Below are 23739 nucleotides of genomic sequence, written 5' to 3'. Positions count from 1 at the left end.
TGAGTGAGCTGCACAAAGGGGGGGGTCCACCGCTCAGACACAGCAACAGGGAAAGAAAGAGACGCGCGCCAGCACACACGCCGAGAAGTGGCAGCGGAGGAGCACTCAGTCGCACCCCACGCACTTACGTGAGTCTAGTCACGGCCAGAGAGATGAATACGAGATAGTTGCGAGAAATAAAGAGGCGGTGTATGGGTGGTAGCCTCTTCTCTTGACGATGATACCCGCACGTCAGTGTGTGATGATTGCAGAGAGAGAGGGGCGTCTGTGTACGTGCGCGCTCGTGTGGGTCGACGCGAGGCCGCTTAGTGCACTACCGAACTACAGAGAGTTTTATGTGTGTGTGTGTGTGTAAGGGTGTGGGGCCGGAAAGGAGAACGAAGGGGAGATACAGAAAGATGGAGACGTGGAGGAGCAGCAGTAGCAGCAGCGGCGGCGAGGTGGCATATAGTAGAGGGGCACATCATGCCAGACGATGGCGATTACGGGAATCCGTGCATGACCGACGGCCCTCGACGACTCAAGAGATAGACTCGCATTTCCTTTTTGTTTCGCTCTTGTGTGCGGCTGACTTTATCGACCACGGCGTAGGCGCGTGCTGGTATGCGAGGGTGCGTGGTCGTCTTGAAAGAGCGAAGAGAGAGAAAGAGAAAGTGAAGTCAGCACCCTTTACTTGGTTCCTGCTGTTCCGCGACAGCCCTTTCCTATCGAGGCTCGTGAAGTGACGGCTGTGATCTGCCTCGCGTGTGCTTACATGGATATTGCCTCTCTCTTTGATGATCGCCGTCTGGATTTCTCTGCCTTTGCCTTCGTCAGCTTCTTGCTCTCCGCCGCATCGCCGGGCTGGGCCGTGGCTTGCAGCTGATGGAGCACGGTCGAGCACACCTGCTCCATCACCTCCCAAGTGAGTGTTGAGAAGAGGTGGTTGGGCGACGCTGCCGTCTCTTGCTCGCCGCCGTCATTACCGTGTCGGAGCACTAGCGTCAACTCCCACTCCTTTCCCACAGGACCACCCATCAGGGGAGACGCCACAGAGCCGGCGACGGCCGCCGACTGACTCCGCAGGCGCCCATTCGCTCGGGGTGGTTCATCACACGGTGGTTCCTCCGTACATGCAAGCCGCGACACCTGCTGCAAGGCGGGAAGGCGCTGACGCGTCGGGGTCGACGACTGCGTTGAGGCTGCGGTAGCCCCATCGCCTGGCGAGCAACCGTGGCTGCTACCGTTCCCACTTCTGCTGCTGCTGCCGCCGGTATGTGCGTGCGTGGCCGCGCGCTGCACGCGACTGTCTGGGGAGAGGTTTCGTCCCGGCAACGGAGACGCTGCCCGCGGCGACAGAGGTATGGAGGATGAGGATGAGGAAGAGCTCAGGAAGATGTTCTTCCGCGCACACCGCGACTGCTTGATGCTTTCCATTTGCACTGACGACGCCGCCGAAGCCGTCGCACCACGACGCTCGCCCGCCCCGCCTGCCTCGCTGGCCGCCTGCCTGTCGGCATCGGCGCTCCTCTCCTCGTCCTCGTCATCGTCTTCGAACACAAAGCGCACTCTGAGGTCCAGCTCTATGCCGGCAAGCTCGCGGAGCGTATAGGCGAGAGCAGCCACGTAGCAGCTGTCCATCAAGGACAGAGCACAGGCGACTGCGGTGGTGGTGGGGCTGTGGGCTGAGATCCACTCCTCTCGTTCTGCAGGGCTGAAGAAGACGGCGCTGATAAACTTCTTCCAGGTGTAGCGAGTCGGAAGCGCGGTCGAGCAGGACTGCCTAGGCGACTGTGAAGAGGCCTGATTGGTGCGACGCCGCATGGAGGCCGAGTCCGCCGGGGCAGTGCCGCTAGACGGTCTCACCACCGGCTGAGGCTGGAGTGGACCACTCAACACGCCCTGCAAACAAAGCAGCAACCACCGCATCAACGGGGACGGCGGGATCGCGTCGTTGCGGCGATGATCCTCAGTCCCATCAACTCGTGCGGGGTGGTGATTGGGACTACTGTGCTGCGCGGAGCTCCGCGTGAGACGATCCCAGTAATGCTGAAGGCGCGCCTCCAGGAGCGGCGCAGTGAGACGGTCCGTAAGCTCGCACCGGCACCACTGCTGTGCCTCGCGAGACAGACTGTGCGCGCTGAGGTGGATGGCGCTGTCCTTCGGCGCACCGCCGCTGCATTCGTCCGTGTCGCCCGAACCGCCTTCACCGTCACCCTGCAGCAAGGGTGGTGACGCACCGTCGGCACCACTACTGATCAGATGAACACGGCAGGACGCGCAGAGGTGCAGAGCCGCACAATGACTGAGCACGTACTCCAGTTTCAGCGCTAACGTGTCCAGCGGGCACACCGCAGACATCGTCCATACATGCATTGGCGCAGCCGGCGAGGGGAGGAGAGCCCGCCAGCGGACGGAGGGGTACGTGTGCATCAGCTCTCTCGTGGCTCTCCCCATGTCTGTGAGAAGCCGCAGAAGACCGTGCCGCGAGGGGCATCCGCTGCTATCACCGACCAGCACAGGGTACGCAGGGATGACTCGGCCACTGAGCAGGAAATGAGCAACCAAAAGGAACGCGAACGGGTGCCGCCCTACCACGCTGCGTGATGGAAAAGAGGCAACCGCCGTGTGGCCCGCGGTCGCCGAAAAGAGAACCCAGCGAAGCAGCGCTTCCCGCTGCGCCAACGTGAACGTCGCCGCCATCGTCACGTCTTCTCCCTCGGACCCGGACAAATGATCCGCGGAGCTCTTCACGCGACCGCTGCTTTTTCCCGCGGTGCCTAACAAGGCATGCAGTTGTGAGAGGAAAGTCGTCATTTCTTGCAGCTCGCTGGAGATACGGTCGACTGGCGTGCCATGCACGGGGGACGACGAAGCAGCTGTCGCGTGCAGCTCCAGCAACTTTCCGAGACGCCTGGCGCACTCGTTTAGCGGAGAATGCCCGCCTGCCTCACACGCTTCCAAAACGTCGGCACACGCCACAGTGGCTATGTCCTCTCTCGTCAGAGTGCGACACCGACGCAGGGCCACGAAGTAGTCTGTCAGCGTTTCCTTCCCGCCCCTCTGGCTCTTGAGTCCGAGCAGCTCCCACACGAGACGCACATCAGCTACCGCAACGGCGGTCGCCCTCCTCACCAGCACTGACCCCACGTAGCCAAAGACGATGTGCCAGCAGTATTGCACAATCTTGTCCTCGCATTCCTTGTCCCCCATGACCACCTCACAGAGGTCTGGGTAGGCGGCGAAGCAGGAGAGAAGTCGGAGACGGAGGGAGGAGACGAAGGCGGCGGCCGCGTGCATGGCGTGGGTGAAGGTGTGGGCCGCAGCAAACGGCTCGAGAGCGGCGGCCGCGGCGCTGAGCGGGGGTCGCAGCAGAGCGCCATTTGCGCTTCTTTCCGAGCAGGCTGTTCTGGTGTAGCCGCTGGGCTGGCGTGTGCCAAGGCGCGAGGCGGTGGGTGGAGGCTGATAATGTGTGGCGCCGTCTGACAGTCCCGAGTGGAGGCAGGCCGCAAATCCGGGGCCACCCTGTGTCCCCCGCATCGAGACAGATGGGCTGCCTAGAAGCCCCATTGCACACCAGGAGTGCGCTGGGCACCACGGGTAACCCATGAGTGGCGCCGCAGACGACGACGATGCGACAGTCGCAGCACTCTCGAGGCGCTGCAGAAGCCTCAGCGCCGCTTCTTCGGACCCTGAAGGCGTTGTGACAGTCGCGGAAGCCGTTGTTGCTGTTGCTCCTTCCTCTGCCGCCACGGCGGCCACGTCTTCCCCGTACACGAAGGCAAAGCAAGCATGAAAGGTGCTCAGCACCGCGACACACTCGGGGGAGACAACGAAGCTGTCGACTACTCGACATGCTCGCCGCCACAGCAGCGCCTTGCGCGATGGAGAGGCATCGGATACGGCAGCTTCGTCGCCTCCACACCCACCTCTGGTTCCATCACTGGGATCTTCGTCGCCGATCAACAGTGTAGGGCTCTGCCCAGCCACCGCGTCGTCCACGGCGCGGAACAGCGGCTCCCACATGCCGCTCAACGCTGCAGCAGATTGCCGCAGTTTCGCGACCGGGAAGAACCCCCCTCCACAGCTGCCGCTGCCGCATTCAGGCTTTCTGCCTTCGTCGGCGCCGCTGTCGCTCCAGCAAACGCACTGCACAGAAAAGAACGATGACGAGAGCGGCGGCGAATGTGGGGAAGAGGCGGCAGCTGCGGCTCCAAAGCCGGCGGCACGGGTAACACCGCTGCCGAAGGAGGCGGGCAAAAGCACGACGCTCGCCGCTGTCTGTTCTTCATCTGCGCGAGCAGCAGCAGCAGCAGCGGTGCCGCTCCGCCCGTGGCGCGGCCACGTACCACACAGGACCACCTCTGTGGCCTCACTGCCCTGCGCACCGTGATAGGTCCCCGGCCCATGTCGCTTCCCGTTCACGTACTGCCCAAGGAAGAGCGAGCGCCACGGGTACTGCGGTGGCCCTGCACCAGCAGTGGAGGCAGACGAGGCAAGGGAGGCGGCGGTGGGGTCGGTAAGCCGCTCGGCTGCTGCCCCGAAGCCGTGCGGGAGGCCAGCTGACCATTGACCGCAGTACTGCCAACAAGAAGACGGTAATGGGAGGGAGGTGTGCATGAACAGGGCAGCAGAGGAGGTCTCTGGCACCCAGAGTGGCGGCTGAAAGAGACCACCAAGAGCAGATACGGTCAGTGTACACGATGCAGGCGGCGCGGCAGAGCGCGCCAGGCCGCTGTCTGCCCTAAAGTGTGCTTCGCCGAAACCATCTGGGAGGAGCACTACGTGATTCGCCCAGCCCAACCCACAGAAGGCGTCGCAGAGATCCACGCCGTCCGACGAGGGCCAGGGGTGGGGAACAGGAAGAGCGACGTAACGCGCGCCGTGCAGGTCGGTTACCGCCTTCGCCACCAGGGAAGCCCCAGCACTTCCCATGCATGCCTCCATCTTGGCGAGCAGCTTCTTGCTCGCTACCGTTGCCAGCATCAAGGAGCCCATGTACGCCTCCGTCGCTCTCACCGACCACGTCCCTGAGGGTGCGCAGGAGGGAGAGCGACGTGCTTCGGCTGCTTTGGTGCCATCCGTGTTCGTGATGCAAGCTCGTGGTGCATTTTGGCTGACGTGTGGGAGCGACAGCGTCGGCTTTGCGGCCGCGGGTGCCCACACGTGCGCGCTCACGTTCCAGAGCGTCGGCGCCGGAGACGCCGCTGACGTTGCTGCTGAGGATATGGGCCATGGCACTGCCAGACATGGCACATCCTCTGACCAGGTGCACTCCAGCACCATTCGCCCGTACGCCGTCAGACGACCTCGCCCATGCCGTCGTCCACGCACGAAGGCGCCCTCGTACACAATCAGCGACAGCAGCAAGAGGTGCGGTACCGGAGGCACAGGGGATGCTGCCAAGGTTCCTGAGGAAGCGAGGCCGTCCTCAGCGGTCGTGATCTCAATGTCGGTGAGTGGGGGGCAGTAGGCAGTCGGTATAAGGTCCGGCGGAAGAAATGGGGGCATAGGAAGGAGGGGCGAAGACGACGCACCCGCGCCTGCGGTTTGGCTCCTGGAGCCACCAGAGGGGTAGCCATAGCCAGCGGTCTTGGGCTTGCAGTAGAGCAAGTACGTCATGACGCCGACCCCGTGCGGCACCACCGTGCCAGTGACAGCGTTGTCCAGAGCAGCCGCCGGCGCTGCGACCGCGGGCGTTGGTGGAGCGGATGGCTGCGTGAAAGGGTACAGCAGAGATTGCATAAGGCGGGCACCCACCGACTTTTCCCCCACCTCAGTGCTGCCAGGGGTGGAGGATGAGGAGGCAGAGGGCAGAGGCGGTGAGGCGACGGCTGCCGCATCAGTTGCGTGCGATGCACTCTCCCGCCGCGTCGCCTCCTCGCCATCGTGAGCCGTTCTTACGGAAGACTTCAACAGTGCCTCGCCCGTGTAGCGGCACTGCTGGCGCACCCAGTCAATCTTTTTCCAGTCTACGCTACCGCCGCTGGCACCGGTGCTGCTGCCCGACACGGCTGTAGCACCGACTCCGTCATACCGTTCCTTGAGTGCCGCTGCTACCGTGGACGACGTCAACAAGTTGCGCTGGCCTTCCTCACTTAGCACCTCGACACAGCTGGCGCTGGTGCCACTGCCGCCTCCGTTTGCGTCTACACCGCTGCGCAGAGAGAGGTAAAAGGACGGGCTTGCGTAGTGGAGCAGCGACGCCCCGGAGGAGAACAGGAACTGCTGCGCTGCCAGAAAGGGCGAGTCACCCTTCTCATTCACAGAGGCGGTGCTTTTAGGAGCCGGTGGTTTAAGCGGTGCCGATGACGTCGCTACTTCTTCTGTTGACGAGGATGGTGGCGGGGCGGAGGCTTGAAGTGGCAGGGGAGCTGTCAGCAAGTGATTTCCCGCAGCCGGTGTCGCTGGCGATGCCGAGCGCGGCCGTGGCGATGATGAGACAACAACGATGGGAGGCCCGGGCGCGCACTTGCAGGGTAGCTTTGCGTAGGTGACACATTCCACTCGAGGCGGTGGGGCGCGGTCGGCAACGCCAGTAAACAACGGCCCGCGTACTTCTAAGCAGGCGTTCTCTTCTGCATCCCCAAAGGATGTCTGCAGCGAGGTCGACACAGACGCCATGAGAGCCGCACGCAGCGCTTTCCACCTCCCTCTCTACGCCTCACTCCTGCCCGAAATCAAACAAAGAGAGGGGGGGGCAAAAACGGGAAGCAAAGCCGTCAAGCGGATCGAGGGCAGAACAGAAGGATGCAGCAGGGGAAGCAGCCAGAGTGGTGCTCCGGGAAAAAAAAGGCACGCATAGGCGCGCGCGCGTGCGCGCAGACACAGAGAGAGGGATGGCGATCGATAGGCAGAAGAAACAGCAACCGTAACAGCAACAGCAAGACAGTTGGCAGCGCACAGTCGAAATGGCAAACCACGACACAACGAAATATGGGCTGTGCACAAGCGGGCAGTGGTGTGTATTACAGGGAGAAGGAGAGAGGGACAGGCAGGCAGACAGCGAGCAGGAGAGATGAGTTCAGTCAAGGCTTTGCGTGCGTAAATGAATGCGCACGCGCGTTTGAGTGTGTGCCCGCCCGAGATGCACACGCACACGCCCACGCGCACAGACAGAGAGACAGACGGTGGAGCAGCACGTCCGTGAGTGAGGCAGCGAAATACCGTCCCGCCTTCTCCCTCTTACCTTTCTGTCCTTCCTCTTCCTCTCTCTTTCAATACGTAAATACATATATATATATATGTGTATATATTGCACGAGTGCGCAAAGCAGATGTGGGCGACGAGAGAACGAGGGAGGAGGGGAGGGGCTTTAATGAGGCGCGCGCCTGCAGTAGGATTGCCGTGCTGCGTGATGATGAGCGCGGCAGTGCTGTGGGGCGTGTCGATGGCGTACGTGGGAGGAGGCCAAGGGAAAGAGCCGACTTTGAACCCGAACGATTCGGCAAGTGCCATGAGAGTGGTGGTGGGGATGAGATGGTAAAGGTGGTGGTGGTGGAGAGACAGTGACCTGCACAGACGCTGGCGCTTCTGCGGCAGACGAGGACGGCAGTGAGGAACACCGGCGGAGCTTCCCCCTCTACCTCGCGTGTCAGCGCCCACCTCACGGCTACTTCATAGGCCACGCGCTTTTGCACGTGTCCCTCTGCGCGCTCCCATATACCGCACGTAGCAGCAGCGGGGGGGGGCAAGGGAAAGGAGGGGGAGGAAGGGGCCGCACATCCACGTGCACTCCAAGCGCAGGGAGGCCCATACGATAGCCGACTATCCGATGTGCGGAAGAGAGACGGGAAGGCGTTTTCGTGGTGATCGCTGTTTCTTCCGTGCATTTATATGTATTTCGTCGGCCGTTCCGTTTTTCCGTCTATGCGCGGTACCGGAGGAAGACACGCCAGACGACTTCGCATTGTGGTGCATTGGCAACGGGGGTAAGCACAGGTGTAAAAGAAACGAAGTCGCATGGGCATGTTGTGTCTATGCGTGCATGCCTGTGTGCGTGCGTGCGTGGACCATTGAAGTAGGCGAGTCGCTGCAAAGCAGCAGGGCTCATGGGCTTCCGCTAGTGGCATTGCGCGTTTCGGCTGCTGGCGGGGTGAGCAGGCAACCAAAGCCGACGATATCCTCCAGCGTCTCCGCGGAGCGTCCAGCGACGCTGTCACGCAATGCGCCGGCCTTGCGGGTGCGGCACCACCACCTCCGGAACACGCGAAAACGCTCCTCTTGTGTCGTGCGCACGCCGGCGGGGAACTCGCGGCCCACATCTCCTTCCGCCTTCCCATTATCACCCGTTGAGGAATCCCGCACGGAGCGACGCATCAGAAATCGAAGAGGGATTTCGCGACCGAGCAGTGCCGCGGTCGGCTCCGCCATGTCGTGGATGCTGAAGGGCGCCAGCGTCGATGCGGATGCCGCTGCGGTGCCGTAGTAAGCCTCTGCCGCGCCATAGGGTAGCAGCAGCTCCACCGGACGCAGATGTGCGTGGCTGCCTGCCTGCCTGCGCAGCTCAAGCGCGCTTGGCGGCCACTCGCACCGAGCGGGTATGGTCAACGACGGAGGCGGCGGCGCGCCGACTACCACGCCGCCCGCCTTGGAGCCGCCGCAGCCTAAGAGCGTTTGCTGGCGCGGATCTGCCGGTGAGACGCCACGCACGACAGGCGACGCCGTCGATAGTGTGGACGCCACGCTCGCACCAGAGGCTGCAAAGAAAGACCGCCACGCAGAGTTTACGCCACCGCCATCACCACTGCTGCCACTGGTGCATCGAGTTACACATGCGCTGGCCTCCTCGCGTGGGTGGTAGGTCGGCTCTGGAGCTGCAGCAGCCTTTCTCTCGGACTTGTTTGCGCGAGCGAGCTTCTTGCCGGACGACGACGACGACGGCGAACGTCCGCACCGCGCCGGCGCCTGCAAGGGCGTTGTGTAGTCCACGCGCGCGGTGGGATGATCGGTCGTGGCCAGCTCCTCTACAATGTCCGCGATGTAGCACACGTGGGCGTCCAAGAACCAGCGCTCGTAGCGAGTGCTGTGCTGCTCATTGTGAGCCACATTGGAGAGATGTCGACCCAGGGCTGCGTCCCACTCACTCGCGGCGAGGCTGACGCGGCGCCGAAACTCTGCTTCTACAAGATGCTCGGCGCGCCGAGCGCCGATCACCTTCGCGTCGCACATCGCATTATCGCCCCCGTATGCGGCTGATGTGGACTCGGACGGCGTCGCTTTCATCCTCTCTCGCGACCGCTTTCGCGTGACCGACTCCGACGACGTCGCGGCCTCCGCCGCTTTGGGCATCCGCGCTGTGTTGCTGCCTTGTCGCAGTGAGAGGAGCAGCACCTGCAGCTTGTTCAGCCAGTAGCGCACGTCTGTCGTCGTGCGGCGGGCCGCGTCGCACTGCACAGCATTCACCAAGTTGTGCCCCGGCAGGAGCGGGGGAGCCACATGCGCGCCAGCTTCATCGTCGGCGATGTCCCAGGCACCAAAGATGTGATGGCGGAGGTGCTCGGCAAGCCGACGAAATAGGCCTGTGTCACATACGGTGAGTCGGGCCGCCATGCGCTCCAGCTCCTGCTGAGACGAGGACGACGACAGCGACGCAGCACTGTCGCTGACGCCGGGAGACGTGGCCGGTTCGTCTAACCGCAACAAGTCCAGCTCCACTGCCCCCACCGCCAGGAGTTGCGCGTACAAGGCAGAGGGCGGGAGCGGGTCGACCACAGTGAAGGGCGTCTGGGAGCCAAAGAAGCTCGACACGAGTGTGGCGTTGAGCAGCATGCGCGTGTAGCGTGCAGCCACCGCGGCAGCAGCGGCTGGGGTGGCGGTGCTGGTGCCGCCGGGCCCGCCGCCTCCACCGGAAGCGCTGGTAGTGGAGACACCGGCGCTTGCCCCGTTCGTCCATGCGCATGCGGCCGGCGCTGCGCTACCGGACGTGCCGCCTCCACCGGAAGAGGAGAAGAGTGGGAGGAACGAGGCCGCAGGAGAGCCACACACCGGCGCCATACCCGTGCTTCCGCCACTGTCGCCCACCGCAGAAGGGCTCCTGTTGCTCTCGTGTGCGGCGGCCGTGATCGTGGTCGCTGTTGCTGTCGAAGCGCCGCGGTTGCCTAGGTCCGCCTCCACCTGCAGCGCTTGATGTGCCGCCTCCATCGTGGCCATTATCGAGTTCAACCCCGCTGCATCACACAGCTGCCAGTACGTAGGCTGCATGGCAGATGTTGGCGAGGCCAAGCTTGTGTGTCGCTGCTGCAGTTGCCCGTCTAGGAGGGCGAGGAAGGGCTCGGTGTCGTAGCGCTGTGCAGCCGCTGGGTCGGAGGAGACGGTTACAACGATGGGCACCTTGCTGCGGCGTGCGAGGTCACGGATGGCTGCGTAAAAAGGCTTGGCAGACTCATCGCCGAGGAGAACATCGGCATCCTCGAAGAGAAGCAAGGTGCCGGCGTCGACAGGAGTCCCTGGGGCTGTGGCGGCCGGTGGTGGCGACGACGAGGTCGCAGCGGCGGCTGGGGCAGGCGCCTCGGTCACCATATCCGCATCCGAGACCTGCTTGGCTGCGTCCTTTCCCTTGATACCTTTGGCTGTCTTGCTGCTCGATACTGCGGCGCGGCCGCAGCCCTTGGCGAAAAAGTTTGCGACTGCCTGGGCTGAGATGCCGTTTACCTTCAGCGCCTCGCGCCTCTTGAGCTCCGCTTTCCTTTCGGCGGCCTCTGCCTCAGCCCTGGCCCGCTCCACCATGACGGCGTGCTGCTGCTTCAACTTCGCCAGCTCTTCCTCTGCATTGAAGCTTCCTGTTGTGCCGGGCCGTAGGCTGCTAAGCCGGTAGCTGCGCGTGAGCTCCGCAAGCAGATGCTCCACCGTCTTTGAGCAGCGCCGCACTGACGCGTTCATCTCCACCACGTGAAAGCCGAGCAGCTGCGCGGCCACGTAAACGGCGGCGGTTTTGCCAGAGCCTGTCGGACCAGAGACGACAGCGATGTTTGTCAGTTCGTCCTTCGCCCCTGCCTCTTCTTGGTCGTTTTCCGCTGATACCATCGATGCAGTGCTGCTGCTGCTGCTGCTGCAGCGCGAGCTGGGCTTTGAGGATGAGGAGTACGATGAGGATGCGCATGAGCGGAGTTGGAGGGCCCGGCGGGCGGCTGCACATCGGCTGCTGCCGCGAGGTTGTGTGTCTTGCACTACGCCTTCGCCCTCACTGGCGTCGTCGCCGCTGCCGCGCCGACGCTTCTTGCCGCACCCAGCGCCTTGCCCTTCGCTGCCCCACGTCGCGGATGATCGCAGCATCGCCTCCAGCATGGCCGAGGCCCCGTTGCCGGCTGCCCTGCCGCCGAGGCGACCGTCGTTGTCGTCGTCGCGGTGAAAGTAGCCCTTCTTCTTCGCACGCCGCCGCTGCCGCGCCACCAGCAACTCCCGCTGCTCCTGCTCCTTCTTGGCAAGCCGTGCGCTGCGCAGACGGTTGCCAAAAGCATCCTCGTAGTAGGTACCGTTGTTTGCAGAGCCCAGTGCCGTGCGCCGCGCCTCCTCGCGCATCTCCTTGAAGAAAGGCAGCCCAGCACAGACGCGAGGGACGATGCCATCGGTCCAGCTCGTGTCTTTGTCGCTGGTGGCAGCGGCGCCACCGTTGTTGTCGTCACCGTTGCTTAGCCGAGATTGCCCCGTGACTGCTTTGGGACCACAAAAGGCGTTGGCCGCAACGGCCAAGGGTGTGATGCCGGTTTTGACGACATGCTTCCACGCATGGCAGTAGAGCTGATAGGCGTGCGATGCCAACGCCAGTGTTGACGGCTTCAGCTGTGTCTGGCCCGAGGGTGGCGACAAGGGTGTCACGGAGGACGTGATGCTGTACATGGCGCCGACGGAGATGGCGGCAGTATCGCGCATCCCTGTGTTGCTGCCAGCGGGCTCGCTCATGACTAAACAGGAGACCGGCTTTTGCGCCACAACTTCCTTAGCAGCATCTTTTCCATCGTCGTGGTCCTGCGCCGCCTTCGCATTCCGCTCGGCACCGTTTGTGGGCGGCGGCAACCCCGCCGCTCCAAAGAACTTGAGAAAGGCTGAGCGCCTCTCTTGCTTCAGCTGTGCCTCTTGAATCTCAACGGCGTGCTGTGCCTGCTGACTGACGCGCTCCACTGTCGATCGGTTGGGCGGAGGCGCCTCGGCAGTGGTGCTGCTGCTGGCTGCTCTGTGAGGTGCTGGGGTCGGACTGGCTACTACCACCACTCCTCCGTCATCATCGCTATCGTCGCCGTCATCGCCGCTGTCGCAGTTGCCGTTGCGACTGTTGAGCTTGACCACGTCAGTTCGCACGCGCTTGCGACCGATCCTGCTCCGACTCCTGCTGCTGCTGCTACCGCCCTCGCTCACGCCGCCAACGCTAGCGCTGCTACCACCACCAGCGATGCCTCCCGTCTCACCCGCTATGCTAGGGCTGCTCTTCTTCCACGTGCGCAGCCACTTCAACAGTCGCACCGTCTCCACCGCAAAAGACGTCGTGCGCAGCAGCGGTGGAGGGTACTTGAGGTACAATAATGTGCCTTCCTCCCCAAACGGGAGCGCTGCAGCGGGCTCAGCAGCCGCCAGAGTCGGGGGCGGTTGTGGCTCTGCATTCGAGGTTGAGTTGCTGGGCTCTTTGCTGGCTGGCCCTGACTGCAACAAGCCAGACCCCCCTGCGCATGCTGCACGTGTTACTGCCGTGCTGCCGCCACCGGTTCTGTGGCGGCGCAAGCAGAGAAGCAACGCGGCGTAGCGGACAACGTCCTCTGTGAGCACAGGTAGCTCGTACGTGCGCCTGGCGTGGATGGCCTGGTCTTCTGCGTGCCGCGCAGCACGTTGCTTCAGCTGCACGTTCTGGTAATGGCGAAGGAGTGCCTCGATGAAGGGGTTTAGCGGCCTGCGAAGCCTCTGCGCCTGGGCTGGGGACATGACCTGGAGAAGGCGTTTGGAGATGTTACCCGTCTGTGGCGTTGCCGTTACCTTTGACGACGAAGACAAGCATGCTTCCGCTGCCAAAGACGTCGAAGCGCCGCCGGCGCGGCCTTGTTGCGCGATCGTCTCTGTGCCTGTCTCCACAGCCGCCTCGACAGATGTCGCGAGCAGCGATAGAGGTGACGCACCGAGTTGTGGTTGCGGTGGCTGGAGCGAGATAGGGGACTTGACCGAGCCAGCACTACGGCGACCGTCACGCCCACGCGAGGGCAGCAGCTCAGCAAGAAGCGCAGCGCTCGAGGAGAAAGATGCACCCTGAAGAAGCTCCACGCCGCGTAAGAGCTGTTCCTGCTGCTTGTCCAGCTGTGCACGTCGCCGCTGCCTGTGTGCATCCTCGCACTGGTAGGCGTGCCGCAGCGCCTCGCGGAAGCGCGCTTGTGCACTGTTCTCGCGTTGCTGATCCACTCCCTGCGTCGAGCCACACGACACTAGTGACGACTTCTGCAAGGTGGTCGGCGAAGACGTCGTCGCGGTGGTAGTGAGCCACGAGCCGTTTGCCATCGCCCCGTGTTCGGGCGGGTAGCGTGCCGCCGTCGCACCACGAGGGGCTCGAAAAAGCGAAGTCTGTTGAGGATTCAGTAGGCACACCTTCCCTCTACGCGTGCCCGTGTCGTCCCGGGGGGAGGGCGAGCTACTTCCTTCAACGTCGCTGTCGTATGTGGCAGCGCTGCTCCTGCTGCTGCACGAGTAGGCCCTGGCGCGCTTGCGGGCGGTGTTGGCATCGTACTTCTGCCCGTTAGAGATGTCCTCCAGAAATTCATTGCGGTGCTGTGACGCCGTACTGTGTTGGCGCGTGCGATACACTGAGGCCGGTAGCGTTGTGGGGTTGGCAACATGGTCAAGGCATAGGGTCCCGGCACTGTCATTCATCTCGCTGCATGCGCCATCCTCCTCTGCGCCGGTAGCACCGTTGAGGTGCTCAGAGTAGTGGCGCATCGCTGCCTGTACGCCGTAGGTGAAAAAGTCTCTCAGCCCTGACGCCTGCAGGATGGGTGCGGCGCAAAGAAAGTGCGGCCCCGGGCCTTTGTCGGGATCGTCGCTGTCGCACGAGTGCTGCTTCGCCTCAGCTGCGTCTGTGGCTGCAGGGAGGGCCGGGCTGACGGAGCTGCGAGTGGGCGACGAGCCCAATGAGGAAAAGCAGCAGCTGTAGCGGTGTACCGTGAGATCTGCTCCATGCTGCGGATGCTGCTGCCGCACTGGCAAACCTTCCCGGTCATCTGCATCGCCGTCGTCATCATCGCACAGTACCCGTGATGGCATTGTGGGCTCGAAGGTGGGAAGGCGGCGGGTACTAGCACTGATGCGCCCCGCTGATGCAGTCGATGGAGGTGACGTGGCTCGCTCGCGGCAGCACTGCGACGCCCCTATGTCCTCCTCGTCAGACACACACGTCACACTCCGCAGCGTCCGTTCGCTTCGCTCACGGCCTTTGTGGTGACTTTGGCCTCCGCCTCGTCGCCTCCGCGGTGGTGGCGGCGAGTCTGATGCGATGACCACAACGCCGTCCAAAGTGCGAGACGCTGCTGCTGTTGTCGCCGCTGGCGGCGTCGACACAAACTTGCGGGGTAGCGTGCTAGTCAGCCCGAAACTGGCATCCTCGACAACTATCTCGGCGGGACCCTCTTTTCCACGATGCAAAATCGTAAAATCAGAGCTGTCACTACTGCCGCAGCTGTATACGCTTTCAGTTACGAAATCAATGTCAGCCTTCCGCGTTGCATCCATGCGTACCGTGGCACTCACTTCGCTTCCGTGGTCAACGGTGGATACTGCGCTCGCATGCACCGAGGGGGCCGCTGCGCAGCGACCGCGGCCTCTGCCTCTGAGCTGCCTCGGCGCCGCGTTCGGTTCATCTAAGGTGCGCTTCCCTAGATTCTGCGTTCTATCTTCAGTGGTCATCGACGAGGGCTGTGCCGGCGCCGATGATGTGCACGCGGGAGCGTGTCGCACCTTCCGTGGACCACCAACCATGGATGAGGGCGCGACAGCCTTTGGCTACCGGACAAGCGATTCGGAGCGAACTTATCTTTTATGAATGGAACGAAACGAGTGTGGCTGCGCGTCTATCTGCACGGGCGTGCGCGTCATGAGGAGAGCAAGAAGTGCCACCGTGTGTGGCCACCGGCAGGCGCACGTCGACGCTGTGGAGCCAGAAAGGAAAGGAAACGAAAGAAACGAAAAAAAAAGCGACGAGCGTTGAGGCGTGCGCCTCCACCAACACCGCCACGGGGGCACCAGCAGGAGGGGCTGCGCGACTCGCCACACTGCACCCACACGCACTCACACACCCACACGGAGAAGCGAAACGAGTGACACGCCGCAGACGCTACGTATGCGTGGGCGCAGCAGTGGCACATGTACGAGTATTTCCTTTTTCGTTGGTGCGTGCCCGGTGTGCGGTGCAGTATACGGGATGCCACACGCGTGTTGGGCGGTCAGCAAGTACACGCGCACGCAACAACGACACACACAAGCCATAACATCGGGAAGGCCGAAGGCATGAGAGAGCGAGAGTGGGCAGGAAGAATGAATAAGCGCGTCATCACGCACCCACATAAGAGGTAACGCAGGGGTGGTGGTGGTGGCGGTGGCTTGCCCGCTTCCACTCTTGCCGTCGTCACTGCCGCGTGACATTGGGCACACCGACCTGAGCATCTGACACTACTCTCCTTGAGAAAAGAAACGGATGTCTTGGCAAGAAAGGAGGGTCGTCTGCAGAACAGAGTAGGGCATAGGCGTGAGGGGTGGTGGTGGTGGACGGATCTGTTGTGTCAGCAGTACATGCAGAGCTACAGCAACATGCATTTACGAAAAGGTATGGAGCCTCTCGGCATAGAGCGGTTTTTTGTTGCCTTCTTCGCGGTTCCCACAGGTGCACCCCCCAAAACATACACCCGTACGCACAATCGTGCAGAAACTCCCTCGCATCCGTGAGATGCCCCGCGCCCCTGCGCTCAGTTGCCCTTCCACGTCTGTGTGATGGGAACACCGCACTTGGGGCACTCCTGCGAGTACCGCAGCCACTCCTCTATGTGGTGCACGTGACCGCCATGTCCACAGGATCGAAGCCAGAAGAACATGCCCTCCACAATTTCTTCGCAGATGACGCACGTCATGGCGCAGCGGTTGTGGCAGCGCCGACATGCCGCGTTGTTGGCGGTGGGGTTCGCGTCGCACCAGTCGCAGCCAACGGCGGTGCGCCGCTCGGGACGACGGGCCACGCCCACGCCGGCACCCGCAAAGTGCAACTCTTCCCCTTCGTCGGGGTTGTCCCCGTCTCGCTCAGCGTCGGGAGCACCGTCGACAACGTCGTCGAGGCTGCGACGACTGTGACGGGAGCGGAGACGCGTGATGCGTCGGTTGTGCTGGCCATGCGGCAGCAGGCGGGAGGAAGAAGCAAAGACAGACTGAGAACATTGCGCCAACAACGCTGCCGGGCACGCTGCTGCGCCCTCGCCGGCGGCGCCTGCGTTCAGGTGCGACCTTCCGGTTGTACTGGCATGGCTGCTTCTACCGTCCAGCTCCGGCTCTCGGCCGGTGACTACCTTCTCCAGAGGGATTACTTCATGGAGCGGATCAACGGCCGATGCCGCACGGTCATTGGTGCTGTGCTCGGAGGGCAAACCGACGCCCGAGCAGGCGGGCGATGCAGGCCTTCCATCAGCTAGCCTTGCCCCAAGAACATCATCGTCCGCAGCGACCGAAGGGCTCGAGGACGTCGGCGACTCCACCGACGGCGTTGTCGCGACAGACGACGAGTCGCCACCGTCCCTGTGGTAGTACATTTCCGAACCACATCGAATCGCTGCCGTAGCGTGGTGGTGTTCGCCGTGTCCCTTGCGCCGCGACCGTCGCATGCCGGCACCTATCGCCTTCGTGGCGCTGCTGACGCCGCTGTTGCTGTTGCTGTCGTCTCCTTCCTCTTCGCTGCTGCTGCTGTGGCGGCCACGACGCACGACTAGCTCGTACAACCGCACTGCGGCAGGAACGGCGTCCTGTTGGGTTCGGCTCCACAGCTCCGCCTTTGAGCAGGTGCCGCAGTACACATAGGTCATCTGCTTCTCGTACGCGATGTCCGCAGCGCGCGGCAGCACTGGGTTCGTCGGCTCGCGAAAGATTTCCGGCATAACGAGGAGGAGCTCGTTGAGCGGCACGTAGAGCTGGCGCGCGTACAAGTCTGCGGTGTAGGTCTCCAGCCACTGAAGGGCGCGTATCTTCCACTCCTCCGGCGCGCAGTAGTCCGGTGTGGTGCACAGATCCTCAGCATTGCGGGCGTTCATCCACGCACCACGCACCCCTTCCAAGTCCGCGTACGCATTGCGCGACTCCAGCGTTATGCCACCCGTGGCTGCCCCCTGCCTGACACCAGCGCGGTTACCATTGGCGTTGTTGTCAGGCCGGTGCAGAGCCTGTGGCGTGGGGGACATGGCGTGTGCTCGGTAGCTGGGGGGCGCAGTACCACCGCCACCGAGGCTGCCGACCACGGCAGATGCTGGTGGTGTGTCGTTGAGGCGTCGTGAGCTGTTGTTGTGGCTGCGCGAGGGAAGACTGCTCGTCGAGGCCGAGGCTCGCAACAAACCTCCGCTGCCAAGGCTGCCGACAATATCGGATCCCCCCGTCAGCCGTGGCGCTCCACCGCCGCCTGCCAGCATTGCTATGGAAGAGAGGCCACCCATAGGTGAGCTGGCATTCCCGGCGCGGTCTTCCGGTTCAGCGCCGCCTCCGTTTACAGAGGAGAGAGCGTCGACGCTGGCGGATTGACGCAGATGCGGATGAGGTTGTTTATGCAGATGATGCGAGGCTAGGTTAGGGGAGAGCGGCATCAGCGGGCATCGAAGAAAAAAGAGGCAGAGCCGACGGAGCTCATCCACCTCTTCCAGCGACGGGATCTTGCCGTCGGTGGCGTATTCACCGTCGTCGCTGTCTGTGACGTCACTGACACAGTGGAGGCCGATTCGCGTTCTCCCCGCATCGTCGTCGTCGTCGTCCGTCGACGGGCTTCGTAGCGGCGGCGCAGCGGTGCTGGGGAGGGGGTCAGCCGCGGCCTCTGAGGCGCCCGGCCCACCTCTGCCGTCGCCTTCCTCTCCTTCCGCCGCTATCCCTGGAGCGAGCGCGACAGCGCGCAGTCGGTGACGAGGCCCTGCATTGTTGTGAGGGCTGCGCTCCTGCGGTGCTGCAGCTCGGTGACTGTCTCGCGCACCAGCGCTACCGTCACGGCTCACTCCACTGCCAACGTAGTGTCGACGAGCGCGTGCTTCGAGAGCCATCGCGTATGTCGCCTCCGCAACCTCGCTGTGCAGGCGCCACCAGAGGCAAAAGAGGATGTACAGAACGAGGCTGTACTGCACGTCTCCCATGAGCGACGCGTACTCAAGCTGCTGTGCAGTGATGGATATGATGAAAGAGACATGATGTGAGCGCCAGGCATGAGCGGCAGCGCGCCACCACTGCGCGCGCGGATCGTAGGCGGCCGCGTTCGACAACTCTGCAGCGAGTGCGGCGTCCGTGTGACCCACCTCGACACCTTCTACGTCATTCAGTGTCGTTGCGGCGTCGCCAGAGGACCACGCGGGACTGCCTGACACGTCGACCCCACTGTCGTCCCCGCCTTGCGATGGACGCCGATTTATGTGAGCACCGCCGCCCGCGAAACCGGCACAGCCGGCCTCCCACCGCTGGCGCATCACTCGCTCACAGATGCGCGCGTTTTCTTCCATCATGGCCGCGACCTTGTCATCAACATCCTCGTGACTTGGCACCGGTACCCCGTATCCCCAGTCGACCATGTGAGTCGGATCAGCACTTGGCGCACCAGAACGCACGTGTGGGGGCCCACGTGTGCTGCTGTTGCCCACACAACGTCGCTCTCGGCCCGCTGCGACACCAGAGTAGGTGCCGCCAAGCTGTGGGCAGTACGGCTCTGTGGTCTTCCGCTGCTGTGACCTCCACTCGACATCTTGGCGACCGCCTACGCTGCTGCTGCTACTGCTGCGCCACAACGAGCGCGGGAGAGCGCTCGAGGTATGGGCGCTGTGTGCCGCTACTTCGCGCGAGGAAGTCTGCGAGCGGGCAGGGTCGCGAGGCTGCGCTGTAGGCATAGGATCGGCTCGGTGCGGCGCCGTCTCATCTGCCGCCGCTTCAGCGTCTGTGCGCTTGTGCCGCAGGGCTTTCATGGCCAGCGCCAGCTCGTAGCCCATGTCCCACTCGAGCGCAAAGCGCACGAAGGCGAGCTGCTCCGCTTGCTTCTCCAGGTACGACCAGCCGCACACCGCATCGCTCAGCACAAAGCTCTCCACGGCCACGGTGACGACTCTCTGCGAGGCTAGATAGACATGCGCTGGCATCAGCTGAGAGGCCGCGCTCGCCGAGCGCGTGGGCACGACGGCACCGCCGGACACGCGACTTCCCGCCGAGGCCAGTATCGAAAGCGGCAGCAGCAGTGGAGACGTGGTGGCTGTTTCTGACTTGAGCTCCGCGCTGGATGGGTGCAAGGCGGAGGAGAACAGAACTGCAGGCAGGTCGTGGCGGAAAGCAGAGGCCGCCGCCAACGTGGGTGAGTTGTCGAGGCTAGCAGGTGCCACTGAGAGAGACGCCACGCTGGCAACCGGCGCTGACGTCTTAGCAGCACTGAGGGAGAAGCGTGACACTCGTGGTTCTTCACTAACATTGCACTTCCCGCGGGCCTTGCAGCTGCCACCACTACCGCCGCCGCTGCACACGCGCACGCACTCATTCAACAGCGGGAAGAGTTGCGTGAAGACAACGCCGCTGCCGCCTCCGACGATGTCGAGGTCACCGGGCACCGAGGGAGGAGCCCCGAGAGAGGAGCTTGTGAGCAAGAGTGAGGAAGGACTGGGCCCACCACGACCGCTGCCGACGCGTTGCTGCGGTGGGGAATATGCGGAGCTCACGGAAGCGTTGGCGCTCGTCGACGCGCCAGGGTACGCAGGGAAGCTGTGTGCCGCTGCCGCGTGTACTTGGGCGGCCGGCGCTGTCGGGGCAAGCTGGTGTGGACTTCCACAGCTGCTACCACTGTTGTCGATGTGTATGACGCTGATCGGCGATGTGGCTGTGGACTGAGCTGGACCAAGACCAGACGAACCGTAGGTACCACTACCACAGGCGGCTCCACAAGGTGGCAGCTGACGCAAACGCGACGGAGGCGAGGAGACAGCTGCGACATCGTCCGACGATGGTACAACACTCAGGCTCGGAGTGACGTCAAGCACGCTAGCCAAGACCGCAGGGCCGTCGTCGCTAGAGTTGATGACGAGAGCTGCATCTTTCACCTGCGAACGGCCTGGCGAGTGGAAGATGCATTGATCACGGGGTTCGCTGGACTGGTCTCGACTCAATCGCTCTCGCCATGAAGCGCCCAACAGTCGCTTGATCCAAGCGACTGCGGAGGACGCGCGAGAGGAGCTGCGGCCAACGCGTCCAGTAGCCGCTGCTGCCTCTTCTTCCACATGCGTCACCTCGGGACACGGAGAAGAGACGTGGCCGCTCGCCTCAGCATCCCTCACAGGTTGACCTTCCATCCCTCCATCGTGATGGACGCCGAGGTAGGGATGGGGCGAGGCGCTGCTGACACCGCCGCCAGCGCCCGCATTGCTGGGGTGGCGCCTCAGTTCTCGGGAGTGCTGCGGGGAGACCATTCCCGCCTCGCTCACGTCCTCCAGGCTCCAGGGCGGGTGCTGGGGGAGTCCGATGGCGTCGGCCGCGGTGCCGCCTCCACCACCCAATCCACGACTGCCAGCAGGCCCGCCGCTCGTGCCTTCTCCCCAGATCGGCGCTACGGGCATGTGCTGCCCACCAGTCGACGACGAGGGGGTGGCAACCGAGCATCGCCGCGTCAACATTCTGCACTGCGGGCTCGGCGGCGTCGAGTTGGAGCCTTGCGACGACGTGGCTCGACCGCGGAGGCTGCCCGTCTGCGTGAATGGCGAGCGTGGGCGGCGAGACCGCTGCTCCTGCAGGGCCGCGAGGCCACTCGCCATGCCGGGCCCAGTGGAGGGACTGACGCCGGAGAGCTGGTGCCGCCTGCTCGTCCACTGCTGGCGTAGTACGGCTTCCTTCGACACCTGAATGGCAAGACGGCGAACAAGCTGCCCGCACTCGCGTCGGATCATCTGATGGTAGTGGCGCCGCAGGGCCGCGTTAGTGTTGCGAATGGTGTAGGAGTGCCCGAAAAGGTCGGACACGATGGAGGTAGTCGGCAGAACGGTGAATGTGGTGAGTAGATCCGCGAACGGGTCGCGCACATACGCCGGCAGCATGGCCAGACATGCCTCTTCCTCTGCGATTCGCTTGCTGTACAGCTCGCCGAGTTCATCTCTCGACTTGGAATCAAGCTGCTGGCGTAGCCGGTGAAGCTGCTGCTTTTGCTGCGGCTTCACTGCCCGCAGCTGCACCCGCTCGGCGCTGGTCATGACGGAATCTTCTGGGAGGCTGTTCAGAAGACTGGTGCAGACCACGTCGCCGCTCTTGAAAATTGTCACCAGTGTCAGCTCATTGAGCCACGCAAAGTCGTTCGACTCGTTGGTCGTCGTGTCACCGCGCGGGGCGAGGTGCTTGACGACGCACACAGGAAAAAAGCCGTTGGTGGCATCCCAGATGGAAAGGTCTGTGTCGGTCGTCATCGCCGCCGATGCGAACCATAGCTGCGAGTGCAGCAGGTCAACCCAGGTGAAGGCGCCAGGGGCGGACGGGACAGTTGAGTTGGGCAAGTTGCATGCCGCCAAGAGCGCCTGGGCAGAGGGCGTGAAAGACATGTAATGGTGCCGCTTCGGCTCCGTAAGCCTTCCCATGGATGAGGGTCGCCATCGTATGCGGCTGATGCACACGTAGTTGTCGATATGGGGCAGATACGGCTGCTCGGCGAGATACGACGACGTGCTCGCAGGAACCATCTTGGCCATGAAGCTTGCGTCTGCACTTTCAGGGGCAGTGGCAGCAGATGCTAACGCCGACGAGGCAGCTAGTGGGCTTCCTTCGGTCTCTGATGAGGTGGCGGGTACCGCTGTCGCTGCGGCCGTGGAGACCCCCGACAACCATCCAGCGGCGGCGCCACCGACGGGCATGACCTGCAGGAATGATATGCGTGTGTCAGGCTTTGTCTTCTCGCGGCGGAAGCACACGGCGAGAAGGTCGGAGAAGATCGGGTGGAAGGCGACGGACAGGCCCGGGCCGCTAATGTCGAAGCACCGCTTCGCCTCCACTTGACGACGATAATAGAGCAGCACCTGTCCGGCGTTGCCGCACTCCGTGACCACGACAATGAGATCGGGGTTGGACGGTGAGAAGGCGATGTCTCGAACGACGCTGCGCGTGTTGTGCGCTGGCGGTCGCAGCACCAGCTGGGGCGCGTAGACGCGCCAGCCGTCCGTGGGCACCTGCCACACCTCAAAGTGGGTCGCTGGAGAGCTGAGAGCGAGAGTGTAGGGGTGGTGCGGATCCCAGACGATCTTCTCCACTCGCATGTACGTGATGTCGATGTTCAGCTCAATCAGCTCCTTCGCCAGCGGCCCTTTCAGGTTGCGCACAGCATGGGGCAGGTTTCTGGCCGCAAACCCCGTTGTGGAGAAACCTGAACTGGTAGGCGTGGAAAAGCTCGTCTCGTGCGGCGCGCTGCCTTGGGAGACGGAGGCGGCGCTGTAGGAAAGGGAGCTGACCAGTGACGCGGAGGCAGGTGTGTAGAGCCCGGAGCTACCGCCCAGGCTGGTCGTGGAGGCTGCCGGTGTGATCCCGCCCGAGGCGCAGTCGAGGTTTGTCACGACCGCCATCGCCGTCGAGCCGCCGCCAGCAGCCATGGCGGAGGTGAGAGTCTTGCCTTTGTACTGCGAACGCGTCCACTGCTGCGGGAGGTACGTACCGTCCGCCTTGAACTGGATGGCATCGAGGAAGATGGTCACTGTTCGCGCCGGCTGAATGAAGGCCAGAGAGGCCTCCTCAGTGCTCGGGTACCACGCGACGCTCTCCACCTTGTTGAGGCCGCCGAAGACACCGGTATTGCGCATCAAAAAGGGCGCAGGCCCTAGCGGCGGCGGCGGCGACGCAGGGAGGTCAGACGGAGCCGCGGTGCCGAGGGAAGCGTGAGCGCGCTCGCCGTCTGATGGCGTGATTGCATTCGTGTTTGCCTGTTGCTGTCGCTGCTGCTGATGTCGGTGCAGCCGCACTGCGGCCGCCACGTCGTGGCCCACTATTGCGATCACTTCCACCACGTGAATCTGACGAGTGCTGCCGATCGCCAGCGCGCGAAAGGTTGGATGGTAGTCGAGGCAGCTCAGACCCTCGCTGAGGCGAAGGTGGTTTGACAGGCCCGAGACGGACATGCCGCTTGTGAGCGTACTAGAAGGCCCAGACGATGAAGCTGCGCCGCCGTCTCCTGTCCCTCCTGCCATGGCAGTTGCCGAGGGAAGAGCGGGGCACGGGATTGTGCCATCGAGGCTGCACCGATATAGTGGCGGGGAGGTTCCGCTAGCCCCCTGCTGCTGATGCTGCTGAGGTGAAAAGGAGGGGCTTTGGCCACCCGCCCCGCCCCCTCGAGCCACACCTGCTGACCGAGCGGCCACGTTCACCTGGAGAACGGAGGGCGGGCGGAAAGGAGCGAGCCCGGGGCGCTTGAAAGTGGCGACCGATGGAGAAGTGATGCCATGGGCATCACCGTGGCCACCGGATGGGGGTAGGCCAGAAGGACTGGGAGCTGCCGACGTGTCGCTGCTGCCACCACGCTCTTGTGTAAGTGATGCCTGCAGGGGGTTCGAGGCACCCGCGGAGGAGAAGCCA

The 23739-nt window shown here is 63.3% G+C and overlaps 3 protein-coding genes across 3 annotated transcripts; all 3 read right to left on the bottom strand.

Moving 5' to 3' along the window:
• Positions 1-750: 750 nt before the first annotated feature.
• On the bottom strand, positions 751-6603 carry LINJ_20_1120 (conserved hypothetical protein; the record flags this gene model as incomplete). The annotated part of the gene is made up of 1 exon (XM_001465206.2): positions 751-6603. The coding sequence occupies one exon, from the start codon at positions 6601-6603 to the stop codon at positions 751-753; it is 5853 nt and encodes a 1950-aa protein (XP_001465243.2).
• A 1425-nt stretch (positions 6604-8028) lies between these two features.
• On the bottom strand, positions 8029-13890 carry LINJ_20_1110 (conserved hypothetical protein; the record flags this gene model as incomplete). The annotated part of the gene is made up of 1 exon (XM_001465205.1): positions 8029-13890. The coding sequence occupies one exon, from the start codon at positions 13888-13890 to the stop codon at positions 8029-8031; it is 5862 nt and encodes a 1953-aa protein (XP_001465242.1).
• Positions 13891-15908: 2018 nt separating this feature from the next.
• On the bottom strand, positions 15909-23354 carry LINJ_20_1100 (conserved hypothetical protein; the record flags this gene model as incomplete). The annotated part of the gene is made up of 1 exon (XM_001465204.1): positions 15909-23354. One exon carries the CDS (start codon positions 23352-23354, stop codon positions 15909-15911), a length of 7446 nt encoding a protein of 2481 aa, XP_001465241.1.
• Positions 23355-23739: the final 385 nt, after the last annotated feature.

The sequence above is a fragment of the Leishmania infantum genome, chromosome 20 (assembly GCF_000002875.2).
Source record: "Leishmania infantum JPCM5 genome chromosome 20".
Taxonomy (NCBI): domain Eukaryota; phylum Euglenozoa; class Kinetoplastea; order Trypanosomatida; family Trypanosomatidae; genus Leishmania; species Leishmania infantum.
This window is presented reverse-complemented; position numbering and strand designations above follow the sequence as displayed.